Source organism: Varanus komodoensis, unplaced genomic scaffold, assembly GCF_004798865.1.
Source record: "Varanus komodoensis strain SLA01 unplaced genomic scaffold, ASM479886v1 scaffold11, whole genome shotgun sequence".
In the NCBI taxonomy this organism is placed as follows: Eukaryota; Metazoa; Chordata; class Lepidosauria; order Squamata; family Varanidae; genus Varanus; species Varanus komodoensis.
The window spans coordinates 26,837,508-26,858,479 of NW_025335317.1; the positions used below are offsets into that span (position 1 = coordinate 26,837,508).

General features: G+C 41.1%; 2 protein-coding genes across 3 annotated transcripts in view; one reads left to right on the forward strand and one right to left on the reverse strand.

Annotated features, from left to right (window-relative positions):
• Positions 1 to 16,326, reverse strand: part of KIF11 (kinesin family member 11) — a 31,100-nt gene extending 14,774 nt beyond the window's left edge. The window contains exons 1-10 of the mRNA XM_044420671.1: positions 16,109 to 16,326; positions 11,639 to 11,771; positions 10,737 to 10,834; positions 10,584 to 10,662; positions 9,942 to 10,127; positions 9,742 to 9,866; positions 5,555 to 5,645; positions 1,675 to 1,917; positions 816 to 911; positions 469 to 557 (exon numbers count right to left, since the gene is read on the reverse strand). Of these exons, the coding sequence (XP_044276606.1) occupies positions 469 to 557; positions 816 to 911; positions 1,675 to 1,917; positions 5,555 to 5,645; positions 9,742 to 9,866; positions 9,942 to 10,127; positions 10,584 to 10,662; positions 10,737 to 10,834; positions 11,639 to 11,771; positions 16,109 to 16,176 (1,208 nt within the window). The 5' untranslated portion in view covers positions 16,177 to 16,326. The remainder of the gene's footprint in view (positions 1 to 468; positions 558 to 815; positions 912 to 1,674; positions 1,918 to 5,554; positions 5,646 to 9,741; positions 9,867 to 9,941; positions 10,128 to 10,583; positions 10,663 to 10,736; positions 10,835 to 11,638; positions 11,772 to 16,108) is intronic.
• A 296-nt stretch (positions 16,327 to 16,622) lies between these two features.
• IDE (insulin degrading enzyme) overlaps positions 16,623 to 20,972 on the forward strand; it is a 105,439-nt gene continuing 101,089 nt past the window's right edge. Inside the window, exons 1-2 of one of the 2 annotated variants that reach the window (XM_044420678.1) lie at positions 16,623 to 16,731; positions 17,756 to 17,887. The gene's annotated coding sequence lies outside the window, so the exon portion shown is untranslated. Of the gene's footprint in view, positions 16,732 to 17,672; positions 17,888 to 20,972 lie in introns of both variants that reach the window. The other variant, XM_044420676.1, reaches the window with a different exon arrangement.

Sequence of the window (20,972 nt, forward strand, 5' to 3'; positions counted from 1 at the left end):
GTTTTGTTGTCATTCACCATGTGAGTCATGCGAGAGTGAATGAGCAGGTTTTGACAAATCCACTTGCCATAGTGCATGTGCTTCTGCCCTCTGACAACTGGACCAAACTGGGAATCTGCTATCCTTCCTGTTCCAGAGCAGTAAAAGGTAGGCGGGCCTGTTGCTTGGAGGCCAAGGGGCAACTCCCAGCAGCCATTCTCTCACTGGTCTTTGCCAGCTAGTTGGGGAAGGTGTTGAACAACACTAGTCACAAGTTGCTTTGGTACTCCTCCAAGCAACCTGTTCCACCCCTTTTGTAAAGAATAAGTGTGACATGAGGCCATAGTCTGGTATAGAAAAACTGGAGAGGGACTGGAGACTAAGGTTTTTTTTGGCTTGGCCAGCAAGATCAACCAACACCCCACACTCCATAGGTTGAGGCTGATGCCATGTTAACCCTATGCTGCCAGTCTTCTCAGACATACTCACTTATAGTTTTCCAGAGAAATGTAGACACCATTTTTCTCACGTGCAGCTGTAAGGTCTCGTTTCAAGCGTTCAATCTCTTCTGTATACTCCTGTCAAAATATCAGCATAGTACTGGAATGTAGCCTCTGAGGTATCCACAATCAAAACCCAACTATTTAATAACTATTCGTAAGTTCCATGTTCCAACTTATTGCAATGGATGTGGCCTGCAATGCAGTAGGCAAGGTTGATCAGGATTTATTTATTTATTATTAACACTTATATACCATTTTATCTACTTACCTAGGTGGTATACAATAATTTATAATAACAGTATACCATTTATACTTTGTGAAGGCAAACCGAACCTTGATAAGTGCTCTTTTTGTGAGCTTCTGGTTCACTTCAGGCTTATTCATGATATTCTTTGCTCTGTGGGCATATTCAAGAGTACTCAGGGTTTCCTGTTACACAAGAGAAAGAAAAGTTATCATTGAGCAAGTGTCTTCTTTTTCCAGCGCTTCCATATAAAAATGCAAGAATGCACTTTAACACACCACCAATATTCACTTCAAAAAAGGCTGCATTGTGCATATGTGCAGTGCATTCTGCCAACTTTAGTCAGTTCAACACCATCTCACATCAGACTCCTTGGTTGCAACCTGATTTAGAAAGCCTTAACTAACCAATTGTATGAATTTTAAGTTAAGTTGATTAAATTCGCACACATCTGCATTCTAGTAGAACCAACAATTTAAAAAGAAAATTGTTATAATTATTTTTAGACAGCATGTGTGTTGTAGGAAACACCACCTCAAAAGAGGAACTTCCTCTATGACAGAGAGCAGGAGAAATAACTCTTGGAATACAATGCTTTGGTTCTATGACCACAGAATAGACTCATATTTTTATGACTCTCCTGTTTGACTGAGACAATGATTAAAACAGTGTTCATCAATTAATCTAATGTCAACAAAACATTGCAGCCATCGTGTCTGCTGTTCCTCCACTGTAATTCATAAACTTTCAAATGGTCTTATAACATAACTGAGAGACATGCCACCATTTATTTCTTGCAATCTATATACAGTCTACCTGCAAAAGGCCAGGGGTCCAGCAATAAAACTCCTGTAGATCTTCCCAACTGTTACAAGTTTAACTTGGAGGCTAAATTTGCTTCAATTACTAAATTACTTCAATAAAATAATATGAAGGCAAAGACCTTACCTCAAGATTGATGGATGCAGGAGAAACAGTTGCTATTATACATGTTTTTGTGCGTCCCCCGAGAGAGTCCTGCAGGATTCTAGTAAGCTTAGATTCTCTGTATGGGACATGTGGGGTTCTTTCAACAAGTGCAGTAATGACCCTTCCCAGAGTCAATAAGGACTGGTTGATATTTCCAGCTTCACGAGCTCTTTTGTCAACAGCTCCAGAACGACCAATGTTTTCACTTCCTGCCAGATCAACCTATAAATAAGAACTTGCCAAGGTGAATAAGTTTCTGTTGTCACAGGTTGGGATCAGCAAGCTGTATCCAAGCTTGATTGCTAAGAATTATTCTACTAGCCAGCTCAAACACAGTAAGAACATTCCTGAGCACATACAGAGTACTGCTGCTTTTCCACTGCACAAGTGCAACTTCCCACTCTCCTATTCCAAATTAAGGTTTGAGGCTTACAGGATAGATAGCACTAGTTTGAGTCTCTGCATGTCTCTCTTTAGGAAAAAAAAGCCCAGTTCCACATTCCTAGCAAATATTCCATGCATCTGAGTTAAGGAGAGTTTCAGCTTGTACCATCGACTTAATTTTAGTAGAACCCGAAGCTCTACCAACCTGAACAAGACCCCAAGACACAAATGCTCATGCATTCTATGAATCAGATATGGGGATGACTTGCATATACAGGTGCAACTCCTAAGTAACTACTGGGCTGAAAATGCTAACATCACCCTCTTCTTAAACTATGAGCAGAATGAAGATCTGATCAAGAGCAACCAATGCTGTGCTACAGGTGAAGAACACAGAAGCCAAGAGATAAACAATGCCAGCTGCTGTCCATGGCAGATCCTTGTTCTGATTTTTTCAAAGGAAAAATCAGCACTCTCAATCGTTGTCCCACTTTATGACTAGAACTGAGCCTCAAGAGATATATAACTTTCTCAGGCAAATTTTTGAGCACATTTTTAGTCCTGTCATTTAGAGGGGGTGGGGGGTGGAGAACAGACTAAGCAAAAACAGCACAGTAACTGTGAGGTTTATTAACAAAAACTAGAAGTTGCTACCAATATCACACATCTTTACTTTACTGCAAATTACAAGGATGTGGAAAGGTCTTTTAAACATCTGTTTTAAAAACAATCCATTTGTCAGATCAGGATTAGTTAGACTGGTGCATTCAAGGGAAATATGGTGGGAAGGAGTATGTGGAATGTCAGGGAAGGTAAGAAGTAAAGAGGATGCGAAGGGACTGGAAAATGCATCAGAGAACCTACATTGGTTACTTACTGTAAAGGCTTCTTTTGGATTGGTGTGATGAAAGCATCCCAGAATGGGTTAGTGCCCTCTAAGCCCAATAAAAGCAGAGACCATGCAATAAGACTGTGTCTCAGGCTTCACCTGACCAGTTCCATTAATAGTTACAGCTCAGAGGATAAAAACCTATATTTCACTGGAGCAGACTATAACGCTAGGGAATGTCGAAGGCAGAAACTGAGGAAGACAACTAGTCTTGTGTTTACAAGGAGTGAGTGAGGCTATCAAGGGCAGGACTTTTTGGAAGACATTCATTCGGAGTCACAGTAAGTCGAAGATGACTGGAGTGATACTGTTCTGAGTGGTTACAGCAGACAGGATAGGCAGGCTCTAGGATGGAAATCTGTGCATAACTGGTGGACTTGAAGTGTGACTCTCCTTAATAAATGTCTGACATGAAGATGAAAGCTCAGAGGACAGCCAGGTGTAGAAGATACAGACCAGATGGCTAGTGCTCATATAAAATGTCTGGTTTGTCACAAGTCAGAGCCTGCTTGAAGGAATAATACAAATTCAATTACACTAGCAAAGTAAACGTCCAGCTTTTAACCACCACCAATCCCTGAGAAGTTTCTCTAAGGCCCACCTGCTTCAAGTGATAGGGAGGAGGAGAAACGGAGTTCTCCTGAGGGTAAAAATTGGAACTGCTTCCCAGAATGTGTTTGGTGGGAAGAAGCTGGAGAGAGACCAAAAAGTTCTTGAATCTACTCAAAGCCCTGGCATGTCTCAGTTGCTCTTGTGCATAGCATTCTACTGACAGCTTCCTTTCTTCCACTGACTCTGATTACAGGTCTGATTTTCAGATTGAGAGGGTGGCATGCTCTGTAGACTCAAGTGCCTCAATGCATGTGCTCATGGCTGAGTTAGACACAGCCTGGTCTTTTGCAGGTTGGTCTCCAGCGCTGAAGTCAGAAAGGAGACTTGAGCCTATGGGTTGATAGTCACTGCTTGTTTGTGTGCTATCATGGTGGGAAACTTTAATCTCCAAATAGAAACTGAGGGTATAGTGTATTGGGCTCTAACATCATGCACATAAGTAATGCTGCTTGCTTTCTTCATAGTTTTGCAGGTGCTTTCTTCCAAGCTGGAAGGCCTCATAAAAGCACAAAGCAAGATAGAAGGCAAAGATTTTCTGTGAGGAGGCATGGAAGGAACAGCATAAGAAAAAGGCTTCGAAGTAGTCCAAGACAGTTGAGAAGAAGTAGAATGATAGAATAAATTGCAAGGCAATGAACACTGTCCTGGGTGAAAAACAGAAACAAACTGGCAGGAAGTGGCCTGGGACCAATAGATTACACAAGATCTTACCATGGAGTCCCTGCTTTTCCTGGACAGTAGAGAGCTAACCCATTGTGGGAAGCTTTCCCCACAGCAACCTGAAGAACAAGGACAGAACCTATGTAGAAGAGAAACAGATCTAGAGAAGGGAAAGAGATGAGGGATAATTTCCAGAAAGTAGCTGAGTTAGCATATTACAGCAAAAACAACTCTTGATAACTCTGTGCATCTAATGAAGTGAACTATGATCTACAAAAGCTTGTGTCAGAATAGATGTCCTTGACTTTAATGTGCTATAAGACTCTTAAATGATCCTGCTCTTTTCCAACTCATAAAAACGAGCAGTGTGCCTTTAAAAATATGCAGTATGTCTTTCTTTCCAAATATTAACAATCAGTTGAAGCTTTTTTTTATCTTCCTACCCCATTTAAAAATAAGGAACTGGGCTGACAAGGAGATTCCATCTCCCTCTAAAAAAGTTACATTTAGAAAAGTTTCTTCCTATTCTTTTAAACTACTTTTACAACTACTTCTTCCATGCACACTTTTGCCACAGCCAAGGTACAGACTTAGAATTATGAAACAATATGCCTGTGAACACATGCACAGACTAAGAATTTGTTTTCAGTACTAGAACTAAAAGCATACTTCCACTGTACACAAATCCATTGTTTTTCTACTGGCCAATTGATAAAAGATAGCCTTCTTCTTGGAATCACATAAATAGAAGTATTTAGAATGAAGTAGCAGAGGTTCAGTGAGAGATGCCTGAGTATATTTTCAGGAATATGGGTGGAGGCCGGGGCTGCAAAATCCTTTTAACTACTGCTGTGGAGGTCCAGGAAGAGGCTATTGCTGAAGTGGGGTAAAGGCTGTGTAAGGGAGTCAGCTTTATAAATTGAGCAGAAGAAAGACCACACTCAAGTACTACACACTCGGAGTTTGAGATTGAAAATGGTGCTGCTGAGGCCACTCCTCAGCTTACCAATCAAATGTGCAGGATACCTGGGAAGCAAAGAGAAGTGAAATGGAAAAAGAAATGCTTGCAGAACTAGGGAATATAGACTTCCTCCCCTGATAATCAATTCCAGGTTGTTTTAGTAGCCCAATTTAGCCATTGTAATACAACCTCCCTCCAGACATTTGACTTCTGTCATTGGTTGGCCATTTGGAAATAAAGCCTCACCTAATCATCTTTTATTGTGGTTGAAGTGATACTGCATACTTTCTCAGCCCCATCTGTTATTCCTATGTATAATTTCTACTTGTACAATCTTATGTATTGACACTTACCAAATTTAGCTTCCCAATTTTAACAAGTTCTTCTCCATCTGTTGTTGTTTCTTTCATATGCAATGTGACAGAGAACACCGAATGGGATCGACTGCAAATTGAGTTAACAGTTTCAAATAAATATTCCAGTGACCATTAAAAAATAACTTGAACAAAATTCCCTAAAGACAAACCAACTCACAGTAGAGGTTAAATCTGAAGACAAACCAACTCACAGTTGTGCAGAATTTTTTTCCCTTCAAGTTTAGTGAAGAACAATTTTTTTAAATTCCATTCAAAACAGTAAACTGGGCACTCATTAAAGGTTTGCAATAAAATATATTCTCCAAGGAATTCAGAATCAGTTGGATAACTTACTACAGAATGAAAAACAGCCTGGTTTGGCAGAATGTAGCTTTTCTGAACCTTCACATAATTGCTTAGAGAATTAGAAAGCATGTTTACCACTATACCTGAATCAGTGAACTGTTGTCTGCATTTATACTCTAAATCAAGACTGGAAACTAGCTACTTGCATGTTCATGCAAACCATAATGTCTGAGAATACAAGGGGAACCCATGAACACAAAACTATTTCCACTCATCCAAACTGCAGGAAATGTTACTTTGAACTAATGTAAGGAAAGTTTCAAGCAAGTCCTTACAATTACCAAGAATACTTTGATGTAGGCATTGTGCCATGGTTTCGTGTGTCTATCTCCCCATGGTAAATGGGGAGGTAGGCTCTGTTACAAGAGAGGAACCTGAGGCTTCCTCACTAAACGAAACTAAAGGGGATAGGGACGAAGTGCATGCCCTCTCCAGCCTGCAAAGTTTGGCTGGGAGTTGTTTCGGTGTGGTACCTGGTAGAGCTGGAAGTATGCGGGCTTGCCCCTGCACCTTGCAAGAAAGGACCCTATCAGCTTGACATGCTCCTGCACTTGACCAGCACCAGTTAGGAGCAAAGGCACAACAAACTGTCAGGCAAGTATTTTCTGCCCCTCACCCAGTTCCAACCTCAGAACTGGAAAGAGGAGGAAAAGACTTACCTCGAGACATTGTGCTACATTTTAGAGCCCTTAGTTCTGGCTGAAAGTAGGTGCTGGCAATACATTTTTGGTTTGCCAATAAGGAAAAATCTGTTGAACCTCACAAATCTTCCATTCACCGCATATAACTTCTTTTCCTTGAAGTTCATTCAGCCTAATTTGGCTTTTTGCAGCCTTCCCCAACCTAATATCCTCCAGATATTTTAGGCCTCATCTCCTGTCAGTCCCAGCCAGCACAGCCAAAGATCACAAATATTGAAAACTGTAGATCAAAACATCTGGAGGGTCCCAAGTTAGAGAAGACTGGCTTATTGCATGTAGGGGAAAAGGAAGTATCTTTGTTGATTTCTCTTGGTGCCCCCTGATGGCTTTCCACCACAACTGCATTCTGCATATAAAGCAAACAGGATGCATTCCAGTTTAGCAATGCTGAAATTATTGGCTAAGGACACAAAGGAATTTTCAAAGAACTGGATCCAGGGACCAGTGGTGACTTACTTCCTTATCATCCAACACCTTGCCTCTTACTAAACCATCTTGTTAACACAATTTGAAAAGTGACCTTGGAAGGAATATAACCAACTTCAGGAGTGGCTGCTGCTCCATTCTTCTTTTAGTCGTTGTGGTATGTATGTATGTATTTATTTGGAACACTTATATGCCGCCCCATTCACAAAAGCCTTGGGGCGGCTTCCAATACAAATAAATAACTATACAAATACATAAAATCTGGAGACATCCCAGCATAAATATAAAATTAATAAATAAATCTAACAATTAAAATAACTTTTAAATAAAAAGGTCTTGGCCTGGCGCTGAAAAACAAATAACGATGGCGCCAAGCGGACCTCTCTGGGGAGTGCATTCCATAAGTGGGGCGCCACTGCAAAGAAGGCCCTCCACTGGGTATTCACCCTCCTAATATCTTTCACGGAGGGTTCTCAGAGAAGGGCCTCTGCCGCCTATCTCAAGGGGCGGGAGGGCAAATATGGAAGCAAGCGCTCCTTTAGATAACCAGGTCCCAAGCTGTTTAGGGCTTTATAGGTGATAACCAGCACCTGGAATTGGGTCCGGACTTCAATGGGGAGCCGGTGAAGCTGACGGAGGACCGGGGTTATATGAGAACAACGCCCTGTCCCCGTCAGCAACCTGGCAGCTCTATTTTGCACCAGCTGAAGTACTTACTACCCAAGTTCATGGATGGACATGCTGCAAAAACTGTCTGTGAGAAATACTGTATATTAATTTGTTCCATAGATGCTTGGTGCTAGGTTGGAAGAACTGGAAAGTAATATGACCCTAGGGATAGTGGCAGAATAACACCAAAAACATTTGAGAATAGCTGCTTTTGAAGATTAAATCTCTTCAATCTACAAAGAGACAGTGTTTGGCAGAAAGTGGAGGGGGATGGGAAGAGGTTGGTATCCCACCTCCACCTCCCCCATGGATAGTTTTTAAAATACTTGGGGGCGGGGTGGCATGTCCCTTCCCATCCCATTATTTCCTGTCAGCTCTGTACTGGTAACATTCAGTACTTCAATAATGAAGAGAAAAAGCCCTACTGGCAACAGGAGTGGCAAATGGGGTTAGTCCTGAATTGAACAAGGGAATGGGTGATAGTGCAGGCCACTCATCAGCAAATTGCTTTCCAACCTGCCTGAGCCAAATGAAATGGCTGTGGGTATGATAGAGTGACTCCACTGAGACAATAGTTGAGCCTCGTCCACCTCTAGGTTGTCTTCTGAGTTAGATTAAGATACTCCATCTGATTCTAGCTAGTCTGTGCCTGAGTTCCTTTCCAGGTTCTTCTCCACAACAATTCTCTCTAGTTCTTCCTTCTTCAGCTATTTGCTAGCTGCCCTTCCTTGGAGAATTTTATCAATTTTTAAAGGAGGAGCCTAGCAATAGGCTGCTACATTTATTTTCTTAATTGTTCTAAAAGATACGCCTTTTGCAGGAAATTGGGATTGTGCATTTTAAGAAGGGTTTGGGACATGAAATAAAATTTAGGTTTTGAATTGAAGTGAGAGTAGAAAGAAATATATATACTTTCAGTGCTTAGTAGCTAGAGAGTGAAGCGAATACTTTAAAACCTTGACAATGAGAATGAGCTGCAAATACTTTTGTAAAAGGCTTTTGATGATGGTGAATGTTGCTGATGAGTAAAGGATGGAGAAAAAGCCCTTTCCAACTTTCCCCCCATCATATAATGTTTTAAGACCTTCTATGTCTCATGGCTGTTGTTTTGCTTCTGTTGACTCATCTTTACCAATCAGATTGGTCAGCAGCCACTTCTATAGATAATATATGTTATATAACTGCATTTAGTGTAGCAAGGCACATCTTTTGAGGCAATGTTCTATGGAAGCTCCAGTGCTTCTTGGAGAGGCATTTTCAGAATGTGGTGCTAGGGTCTCTGTGACACCATGGCTTGGAGTGCTATAAATGGCTCTACATTGGGCCGTCTTTGAAAAAGAACTGGAAGGTTTAACCTCAGAGAATCAGTTTGCAATTTTGGGTGAGAAATGAAGTCGAACAACTCTAACCAATACCCACAGCAGGAAGTGGATCTTACACCTAGACTTCATGAAGCTGGGAATTCTGAGTAAATATGCATAGGACTGCTCTATAAATTTCACAATTATGACAAATATATATTCTATGTTACAAATTATATATTATGAGAAAGCATAGAATGTTTTTCACTTTACCCTCCCCCCACATAACCTTCTTCCTGAAAATCCACCCCATCCCCACAACAAGGGTTCTTAAATTTCTGTAAGTTTAACTTGATTCTATGAAGAAATCCATGAAGCAAATATCACTGCTTAAGCTTTAATGGTGAAAGTACCAGGGAAGATCATATGGTAGTTTATGCCAAACATGAAATATTTCAGATATAACTGTATTTTAAAAATACTTACCTGCAGCTAGATCACATACTCAGAGTCTGCATAATGAAACGTGACAAGCACTAACAAAAATGAGACACATCCTGAATACCTGAGAATTAAATCTTACACACTTGGGAGTAAGCCACACTGAACTTAAGGGAACTAATTTCCAGATAAATATGAAAATAACTGCACTATTAGAGAAGTGACACACTTTGAAAAGCTATACTGTATCCCACTTTATCAAAAGAAAAATGCTTATTACCTGGAATATTGGTTCAAGTAAGTAGCTGCAGTGGTTCTTTTTGCTGCTCCTCTTTCTAAGATCTGATAGACTTCATCCTTGTTATGAACAGTTATTTCTTCCAAACCTTTGATTATGACACCCCTCTGTCAAACAGAATATGAGGTTAAATATTTTAGAATCCCACAGCCATTAAGGGGAAAACAGGTCAGACTTTTTACCTTGTTACGGGGGTCATCAAACATCTGCAGTCTCTCCCCAACATCTGGAGATGGATTCAAAAGATCGAAGAGTTCCTCATTGTAGATTTCTAGCAAAGATACTTTCACAGAAAATTCTGTACCATTTTCTGCAAGCTTTTCAAATATTTGATGCAGAGTACGGGGAATTACACCAGCTAGTGGATCCTACAGTGAAAGTGTAGAAACATGACATATTAGAATTAACTAGTTTCCTTCAGTGTTTAATCTTTGCACTTTAGAATGCTAGCACAGCAAGTATACCTCTTTAAATGTTTATTTCTACTAAAATCTATTACATATTATTTTAAGGCTACAAGTATTTAACCTTACTTTACAATCCTGTGCATGTTTTCCAGGGTATAAACCCTTAAAATGTTTCCATCAAAGAAACATTAATGGAATTTTGCTGTCAGCTACACACCAGCCTGTTCCAACTAGGTCCCCTGCCAACATGTTGGATAACAATTCCATTCATCCCCAGTCAGCATGGCCATTGGACCTGTTATCTGGGTATGATGGGAATCTGGAATTTCAAACGCCCCTGGAGAGCACTAAGTTGGGGCAGGATGACATGTCCTATTCCTCATTTTCCCCTTCAGAATTCAAAAAAACATATTTTACCTCTTCCCATGTATATTCTTCATTAGGTGATCTCTCCCCTTCCATGGTGAAGGTCTTTCCTGTACCAGTTTGACCATAGCTGTGCAAAACAGGTTTGAATGTTAGCTCCAAGAATATATTTTTGAATTTGAAGATAATAAATAGGATACTCACGCAAACACAGTGCAATTATAGCCCATAAGTACTTCATCCAAAATGGGACACACAACACTTCGGTACACATCAATTTGTTTAGCCTGAGCTCCAAAAACCTGGTGCATTAGAAATAAGATATCATTATCACACTTTAAAATGGTTGTGAAAGAGAAGCTCTGCTATGTTGCACATAGTTGCTTCTGGCTTGTTAGATCATTCTGACTCAGCTGGAGGTTCTCATCTCCCTGACTGTGAGTATATTAACTAGCTAAGACTTAACAGGATGCTAAATCTCAGGAATAGCTCATCAAAGCACTTTGCAAGTGGGTGGCACCTTGGAATTCACAGTACAGAAGAAGCTACCTGGTTGTGTCATCTGGCTTTGGTCAAATAAATGCAAAGCATCTTACTTTGTTTTTTCCCCTAGAGCTGAGTACTGACACTTAGAAACTCTACAAGTGTCAAGCTGACTGGGGTGCATCAGGAAGTTTAACCCAAGCAGTAGCAGCCTGTTGTTTATGTTGGAATCTCTGCAAAAAACAGCATCTATAACAAGTCTGACCTGCCCCTTCTCCACAATCTATAACAAGAGTAGACAAGCCCAGAGCTTATATGCATAACACCAAACTCTATTTTAGTGTTACATCTGAACCTAGCATTGTCTACTTAGACTGGCTGAAACCCTTCAGGGTCTCAGGGAGAAGTCCTTTCTAGCAACTACACCCAATCCTTTTAAAGGGAGATGTCAGGGACTGACCTTGAAAACATCTACATGCATAACATTTGGTCTACCACTAAGCTGGAATCCCTCTCCTCAACTACCTATCTAAAATTATTCCTATTCACCTGCTTTTAAAGGTGAAACTGTATCAAAACTGGAAAAACAACAACTACCAAGAAAATATATTGGTGATACTTACCATATCAAATGTGTAAGTTTTTCTTGATGTTTTATCATTAACCCCTCCTGTGCGAACCATCACTTCTTTCCTTGAATGCTCACACTCCACCACAGCATAGGAATTAGCTTTCCTCTCAGATGCATTGAAGGGCCTTTAAAAACATCACAGGATTATTTTACTTTCAGTTGCAATATATCAGCATAGCTTCAAACAAGTGCAAAGCTGATAAACTTGTAAGTTAGATGTTCCCTCTGCATCAGTAAACGTCAAGTTCATCTGGCTTTCACCATGAAATTTTCACTCACCTTTGATACAGTATTATTTCTAAAAGCATATTAAAAGTGGATTTAGTTGAGGTAGATATGACTGCTTAAGATTATATCAAGTAAAACTGACAAGTTTGCTATCTGCACAGTGGATTTGGATGAAAATTTTGAATCTGGAATATTGTTTATACATTTTCTGTCGCCATAAATGAACTGAGATCCAATTCAGCACATGTATTTGGCATATATTTAGGAGGGAGTCTAGCAAATATTTTATAAATTAAATATTGGTGTATGTCTTAGAAGAGAAAGAATAATGGATAACAAGGTGTGCTGTAATATGCCAAAAGTACCAATTGATCCTTTGTGTCAGTTAAGTATGTGTGTGAATAATGTTTAACAAGAACAGAATAGACCTAGTCGGATATGACAGCAGCATATTATGGGTTAATGAACTCACAAATTTCAGGGCCACAAGCTGTACAATAACCACTTCTTGTTTCCAACATTTGAGGATTGTTTCTGTGTCATCCAAACAAGAGTACTTGGGGTTCTTTGTGAGTTAAATAACCCCAAGTTAATGAACAGTGAAACTTTATGAACAGAGCAATCTATGACCCCTAGTATTTTTTTTCAGATTCCCTGATGTGAAGTTGGAAAAGAGGGATCAGTGACCTGTGTTTAGGATCCTGTCTTACCAACAATTAGTGCAGAAGGAATGCCAACTGCATCTCTGAGGTTGTAAGACTAATTCAGAAAAGGAGTTTAAGGACAAGAAACTAGCATTGCTATGATACAATTTATCCAGTAAACACCTCCTCCTCTGAAGTCTCCCACTTGAACAACCTAAATCAGTTGCACAGTTGTTTTCCAGAGAGCAAGGAATACAGATGTAGCCTTCACCTCCGCATTCCTCCTGCCCTGCATATGATGCCAATAATCCTCCAAATCTAGTTGATTATGGGCATCACCACTGGATTGTGCTCATAATTTATTTACTGCCTTTCCAAATGGAAAGCTCTCGAGGCAATTTATAATTTAAAAAACAAATACAGTAGCAGTAATACAAAGCCAAAACAATAAATACTAACAACAATGCCAGCACTCATTAAAGTCTTTTAGCTACCTACCAGAAATAATTAAAACAACCATTTTGGTTATAGGATAGTCTAACCTGTAAATTTCTCAGGACCAGATTGTTGTTGATCTTCCAAAATCAGTTTAAAGGTACAATCTTATGCCTGCTTAGACAGAAATAAACCTCCATGCTTTTTTGAAAATGTTGAGAGTTGTAGGTTTTTTTCTGTTTAAACAGGAATAGCATTGTACCCTATGCTAATTTTCTTTCAACAGGCCTTTTTAGAATAACATTAACCAATTACTTTACTGACAGGTTTCTTGTTTTTTATTTTATTCATGGTTCTAATCTATACTATATATTTTGTTATTATATTGAGGGACTCTTCCAAATGAAAGGGCAAAATGTGATTGAAACTGATTTTGTCCAACTCAATTACAACATGTTTAGAAGTTACTGATATTAACAGACACACAAATTGCAAATACAGTTTTGCCAGTATGGAAGGCACAGCTGCTCCTCTCACCAGAGCTTGAATTCATAGCTACACAAGAGCTGCTTAACTGTCCAAGTTTGTATGCATAGCAAATTTGATCTCCTTAAATCAATATTCAACTCCTTAACATTGATAATAGAATAATAGAATAAGAGAGCTGGAAGGGGCCAGAAAGCCATCGGGTCCAACCCCCTGCTCAGTGCAGGACTTCAAGCTGAACTATCCCTCTCAGGTGGCTGTCCAGTTGCATCTTGAATGCTTCTAAGTGTGCGAGAGCCCACAAGCTTCCTAGGTTATCGGTTCCATTGTCATACAGCTCTAACAGTCAGGATATATTTCATGGTATCTAGTCAGGATCTGGCTTCCTGTAACTTGAGCACCACTGGTGCAAAAACTTATTTTGCCTCATGGTGCTACTGGCATAGATTGTGCAAGATGTGTCTATTTAACAGCTATAAAGACCTGGAAAAATCACCTTCTTCACCTTGTACTTATGAACAGAATGCATTTCTGTTGATATGCACAGCTTATAATTACACCACCTAAGTGTTTGAAAGAGAAAAGGCAAGAGAGTGAATGAAAAACAGGTACCACAAGGCAAGAATGTAATTTTTTGAAAACAAAATCATTATGGAGTATACCAGCCTTCCCCAACCAGGTGCCTTCCAGATGTTTGGGCCACAATTCCCACATTCCTAACCACTGGCCATGCTAGGTGGGGATGATGGGAGCTGAAGCCCAAAACATCTAAAGTGCATCATGTTGGGGAAAGCTAATCTGCACTAGACATGAAATTTACAGAGGAAGAATCCATAATCAAGAGGACTGACTATTCATAAGTTATGATCAAAATGTGATCCTGCTTCCTTCTTTGCACATCTGCTAGTCCTACACGAATTACACATTGTAAAGGAAGTAAGAGATATGTGCATGTAAATTGTACCTGCACAGTCTGTACCTAAGAGCCAGTGTGGTGTAGTGGTTAAGGACACAGGACTGGGACTCAGGTGACCAGGGTTCTAGTCTGTGCTTGGTCATGGGGACAACTGGGTAACTTTGGGCCAGTCACAGACATCAGTCTAACTCACATGGTTGTTGTTGTGGGGATGAGAGTGAGAGCAGGAAAAAGAGAATGCTGTAAGCTGCTTTGAGTTTGTAAGAGAAAAAGGATATAAATCTAAATAAAACAAACATCTGGGATCCTGCTTTTTTGAAGGAGCTTAGAGTAACATGTCTACTTAAGACATAGCTGATATGTTATATGATCATGAAGACACACACTCTGTTTAAGGACATTAGTTTAAGGAATATTGATGTCCAATATTCTACAAACACTAAGCAGTTTCTTTAAACTCTCCTTGGGCTCACTATTTTTGTACTGTTGTTAATTTGTGCTACCTATAGTTGCAATGATGTCTCTAAATACAGAAAAGAAACAAACACAAACACCACAGTATTGATAATATAACACACAATGATGTCTCTATTAGAAAAAAACCTTTTAATGAGGTGGTATTGTTTTTAATTATTCTATTTTGCATTTTTAAACATTTGCTTTCTCTTAATCTGTAAAATACCCATATTATACCCACCAACTGTCAATCAACTAGAGGATATAACTCTAATGTAAGCTTTTAAACATCCTTAGAGATGTATATAATTTATTTATCTTTCCCCTAAGGAGACTAAGTAGTTTACATGGTGCTCTCCATTTTACCATCACAATGAGTCTGTGAGGTGATTTGGGCTGAGAATCATGGAATGGACAAAAGTCAGCCAGTAAACCTCATGGCCAAGCGGGAATAGAGCATTGGACTGGAAGAGATCCAGGTTCAAACTGCAGGCTACTGTGTTTAACCACCCTATTCCTAATCTAGTCCTCACAAAATGTAAGTCATTCAATAGATATTGTCTTGATTTCCACAATAACTGATCCGCACTTAGTCATATTCAGAATAGACTCAATAAGATTAACTGGGCTTATATTAGCTCTAACCTGATCTTAGTGTGTCTGCTCTAACCTGGCCAAATCTGGATTTAACCCAAATCTAGCAAGGCTACCTTCAGGGTCCAAAGCTGCAATCCAATCAAGCCATACTACTTAGATTATGCCTTAAGACAAAACTCCTGAAGAGATAGCTTTCCATCAGGCACAACCAGACTTGGTGGGACCACTTCCTCGCTCCCAACACTTGGAGGTGGTGTTAGGGATAGTCCACTAGGGCCCTGCATCTCTAGAAGGCTATTACACTGATGCCCATGAGTACTGCTGAAACAAACATATAGTTTCTGAGGCTCTCTACTTCATTTGATTCCCCTGGTTTAGCTGGGTTTTTCTCCAAATGTGCTTCGCTTCCTGCTACCAGTCCTAGAATCTGCCTGAGGTTTTTTCCCCCTGAAATCAAATGTCCTCTCCCCCATAGTACAAACTTTAGAGCAGGGGTCCTCAAACTTTTTCAACAGGGAGCCGGCGAGGACCCATGCTTAGAGTATCTGTACATTGTCATATGCACATGCGTTCTTTCTTTCTTTCACGGGGTAGGTGAGCCCCGGTACCTTACACCGCCCCTGTCCATCGCACGGGCACGATTCCGCGCCGTCGTCGCAACTTTCTTTTGCCAAACCACCACACCCCGGCGAACACTTACCTACACCTCACCACCACTTGAATGTTCTTGCCCTTTTCCTCCTTTTTGCCGCCGCCCAGAGAACTCATCGTCAGACCTCCGCAGACAAGTTGGGTAGGAAGGGCGGAGGAGGGTCGAGCAGAGCGAGCGCCCGCCTGCCTCTCGCTTTCTCCCTAACGGCCGCGGCCGACAAAGCGCCGCCACGCACGAAGCTCAGCCTCGACGACCGGAACCGCCGGCGCCTCGCAGATAGTTTGAACGGGTGACCCGAGTCCTGCTTCCCAGAGGACCCCACTGAATATGCGCGCCAAAACGCAGGCGCCTTTCCTCCGCAACAACTTTGAACTGCTCGCTTCGCTTCGTCTCAGCCAATCGGCGAGACGCAGTGAGACACGCAGGGCAGCATGGGACTTCTTCCTTTTTTTCAACTTATTTCTCCTTAAAGCATAGGCTCGCGGATTCAGGGTCAGGAGTGTGACGGAGGAAAAAACGAAAAGGGGCGGGGTGGGAAGGCGTGAAGATAATTCTTCATGGTGGTTTCCTATGCGCATTGGTTTTTTCTCGCTTACGGATTACCTTCTGTAGGCCATCCTGGAGAAATTTTCAGCGGGACACTGCCTAGGAAGGGAACCTTAGGAAAAGTGGTACGGAGCAGAAGGAGGGATGAAAGAGAGAGATCGGGGGAGGGGGATTGACTGTAAAATACAAAGAAAAAGATGGCAGGAAATTTGGCTTCTGCGATTTTTTTTTTTTGGAGCAGAAAACTGAGTGAAAGGAGTGGTTTTGTATTTTGTATGATGATGGGGTTCAGACCCCAACTCAGTCTTGTATTCAGATTACGGGCAAATTACCTTCCCTTTAGCACGCCCAGTTTTCTTCTGCAAAATGGGTGTTTTGTGAATGGGTACACAGTATATGATAGCCATTATCTGGCTGTACCCATGACATACCGTTAAAAATTTCAAATGTGCCCAATGGCCCAAAAATGGAATATTGGTTTAGCCTGACGAAAAATTCTTGCAAGCAAAAAAACTTGCATCCCATTCCTGTGTCATTTTGGTTGTCTAATACAGTTTAGTAATTCAGGGGCTTTTCTTTGTTCCTAGAATGGCATAGTGAAATATAAAAGAAGATAGCATAATCTAAATATAAAATAGCACAATTAAAATATACAATTACGAAATAGGAGCAACAGTTAAAAAATAAAGGCTTAAAAACAATAACTGGATTAGAACAATTTCAGTTTTTCAAAGTTTACGAAAGCAAAACTGCTTTGCTAGGTGCTGCAATTCCATTCTTGGGGAAAGTATTCCAACATCTGGGGGCCACCATCCACAGCCTTTCAGATGGCAAAGGAAGTATGAGGGGTGGGCCTATGTGGGCAAGCACCTATGGAAAGTCGTGGCCCACCAGGTAGCTTGGCCCCAATTCATCTAAATGTTGTAATTTTATGCTGATGTTTTCTTTTCCTTTCATATAATAATAAAATGGAGATTCCAAATAAGAAACAATTGTGGGCGGAGCTATCGAGTCTCTCTTTTATATCTTAGGTGGAAATTATAGACATTTTTTCTCTTGCCTATAGTCTATTGTTACGTATCGTTCCTTTGGTGACGACGGGCCACAAGCATGCTGGGAATTGTATTTCTCGCTTGTCCGTGTCTTTAGACGTCGCAGGTGGCCAATCAGAAGGATAAGGAAAAGGCCATGGGATTGGCTCCACGACGTGCGTCATATTGCTGCTGTGCGGCGGAGGAACGCTTACGGGGCCTGGTGAGGAGTCGCTCGGGCGAGAAACAAGTGGGTATCTCTTTTGAAGGTGAAACAACAGCAGCTTTTAGTATTTATTATCTTACTGAATGAATGATTTTCAAACATTACATCATACCTCACTATCCAGCCAAAAAGCTCTCAAAGTTCTTTATATGGAATTAATGAGGCGGTTCCTACCTGCACGTTTACTATCTAAAAACATGATGTACAAGAGGAAAGAAGGAGGGAAGGAAGAGGAAAAAAGGAAACTCGGGCACAAATTACCCACACTTACGGAAACGTATCTACTTATATTCACCTAAGAGCAGCCGTTTGGATTGACGCTCATTGTTCAATTTCTTTTAATTTTCTTTGGCCTCTGCAAGCACTGACTTTGTGTGTGCATATGTGTGAGAGATCCTCCATGAGTCCAGAGTCCATAGTTAGGGATGCCAGTTCTTCCAAATATCCCATAATCTCTGACTGTGCTCCCATTGGATTCAGGCTGAATCATGTGTAAAGTAGCCTAGCTGAAGAACTTAAGACTATCAGAAGTCATGGGTAATTTTTCCCATTGATTCCAGTGAATATAACTCATTTTTTGATACTTCTATTCCATTTTAGCCATTATTTCTCTAATAATTCTGGAGCTAAGAGTTGCTAGAAAACACCTGTTGGCCTCACAGAACTACTATTCTTAGAATGATTTTTCAGTCAATCCCTTTTCCCCAGGAACTCTGGAAACTGTATCTCTCTGTTTGAGGAAGAGGTGACCACTAATGGTCAGTACCCTTGACAAACTGCAGTCCCCAGGGTTCTTTGAAAAAGTAATGACTGCTTAAAGTGGAATAAAAGTGTTCTAAATGTGTGGTGTGAATGCAGGGCAGATGGAAGGTAGGTTTTGGAGCAGCAAGGCAAGCTGACCACATGTTGTTGAAGAAGGAGGCTAATCATGAGGGGAAGTGTCACAGAAAACACAGGTGCATGCCTGGCAGGCCTGTGGGAAGTGTCACAAAACACCACTGTTCTTAACCTGTTACAGTCAGATCTCTGACACAGTGGTAACTGCCGGCCACAAACCGGCAAAACTAAGTCTCGAGAGAGACAGTGGGGGAGGGACAGTTACCCTGGTTTCAGCGATCCAGCGAGTCTCCCAAGACCCCCCCCCTTCAAAATAAGTGGGGCACTCCAACCCCTCAAGGGTCCCCCTCACCCCTACAAGATGTTAAAATAGAATTAGAGACACTAGGAAATAGGGTGAAAAAAACCAGACACACTGGTATTGTCTCAAAAGATTACAGATCTAAATCTCTCATTTTTGTTTTTCCATGCTGACATCTCTAGTTTGCACTATGAAAACAAATACCGTAGGCCCAATACTTTTTAGCCCTCTTATGCATTTATATGGCAAAGATACGAGCTGTAACTTTGTGGAGGAACTGTGAGATCTACATGCTAGAACTATAAAGATTTGCAGCTACATTTTGTGCTTAAGCAGAGCAGAAGGCACTATAATTGTATATTCTTTTATACTGAAGTCTGTGACAATTTAATGGATCAAGTAGTTCAGGTAATGTAAAGTAAGCTGCATCTCCAAGTTGCAACAGATATATTATGCAGTTGTGCATGCCATGAACCATTAGTGTTCCATCTCTCTCATATCCTAAGATTCACTCAACAAAAGAAGAGTTAGGAATATTTTATAGATTTTAGTGGAAGCTATATGTAGCTGGGAGGTTGTCGACAGATAAAATGAGATCATATGTAAAGAAATGTTGGGAATAAATTTCAAAAAGAAGACAGAGATCTAATGGAACAGGTGTTTAGGGAAGAGGAGATAGAAGAGGTTATTAATTGAAAAGGGAAACTCCAGGCATAGATGAATTAGGACCAATGTTTTATAAGGCATTTAGAAAGTTGTTGGTACCAAAATTAAAACTTTTTAATATCGTATTGGGTGATGGAAAGATTCCAATGTCTTGGAAATACTCTTCAGTAGTTTTGATACCAAAACTTAAGAAGGATTTGACAGATCCTGGAGCATATAGACCTATATCTTTGAAAAACATATAATGAAGGCGCCAGGCAGACCTCTCTGGGGAGCGTATTCCATAGACGGGGCCCTCCTCCAGGTACTGTGTCTCCTAATATCTTTCACAGAGGGTTTCCGGAGGAGGGCTTCTGTTGCCGATCTCAGGGGGCGGGAGGGCAAATAGGGAAAAAGGCGTTCCTTTAGGTATTCTGGTCCCAAGCCATTCAGGGCTTCATAGGTAATAACCAGCACCTTGAATTGAGCCCGGACTTTGATGGGAAGCCAACGGAGCTGATAGAGGACTGGGGTTATATGAGAATAACGCCTAGTCCCCAACAGCATCCTGGCAGCTCTATTTTGAACCATCTGAAGTATCTGGACTGTCTTCAAGGGCAGCCCCACGTAAAGCGCATTACAGAAATCCAACCGAGAAGTAACCAATGCATGTGTTACTGTTGCTAGGCAATCTTCCTCCAGGTAGGGATGCAGCTGATGGATTAGCTGAAGCTGAAGGAAAGCTCTCCTCGCCACTGCTGTCACTTGAACTTTCAAGGACAGCTCTGGGTCAAGGAGCACTCACAAGCTGCAGACCCTGTCCTTTAGAGGGAGTGCAACCCCGTCCAGGGCAAGGCCCAAGTCACCTACCCAGGAGCTCGAATCACTCACCAACAGAACCTCCGTCTTATCTGGATTGAGCTTCAGTTTATTGGCCCTCATCCAGCCCATTACCTCGGCCAGGTACTGGTTCAGTACAGTCACTGCCGCACCTGGGTTATTGAAAAAGAGAGGTAGAGCTGGGTTTCATCAGCAGAGTGATGACTCCGCAGCCCAAACCTCCTGATGACCTTTCCCAGTGGTTTCATGTAGATATTAAATAGCAAGGGGGACAAAATGGAACCCTGCGGTACTTCATGGCAAAGTTGCCATGGCACAGAGCCAAAGTTCCCCAGCACCACCTTCTGGAATCGGCCTTCAAGGTAGGAGCGGAACCACTGCCAAGCAGTAGTTCCTACTCCCAATCTCACCAGCCTATCCAGGAGGATGCCATGGTCGATGGTATCAAAAGCCACTGAGAGGTCCAGGAAAACCAACAGGGACACA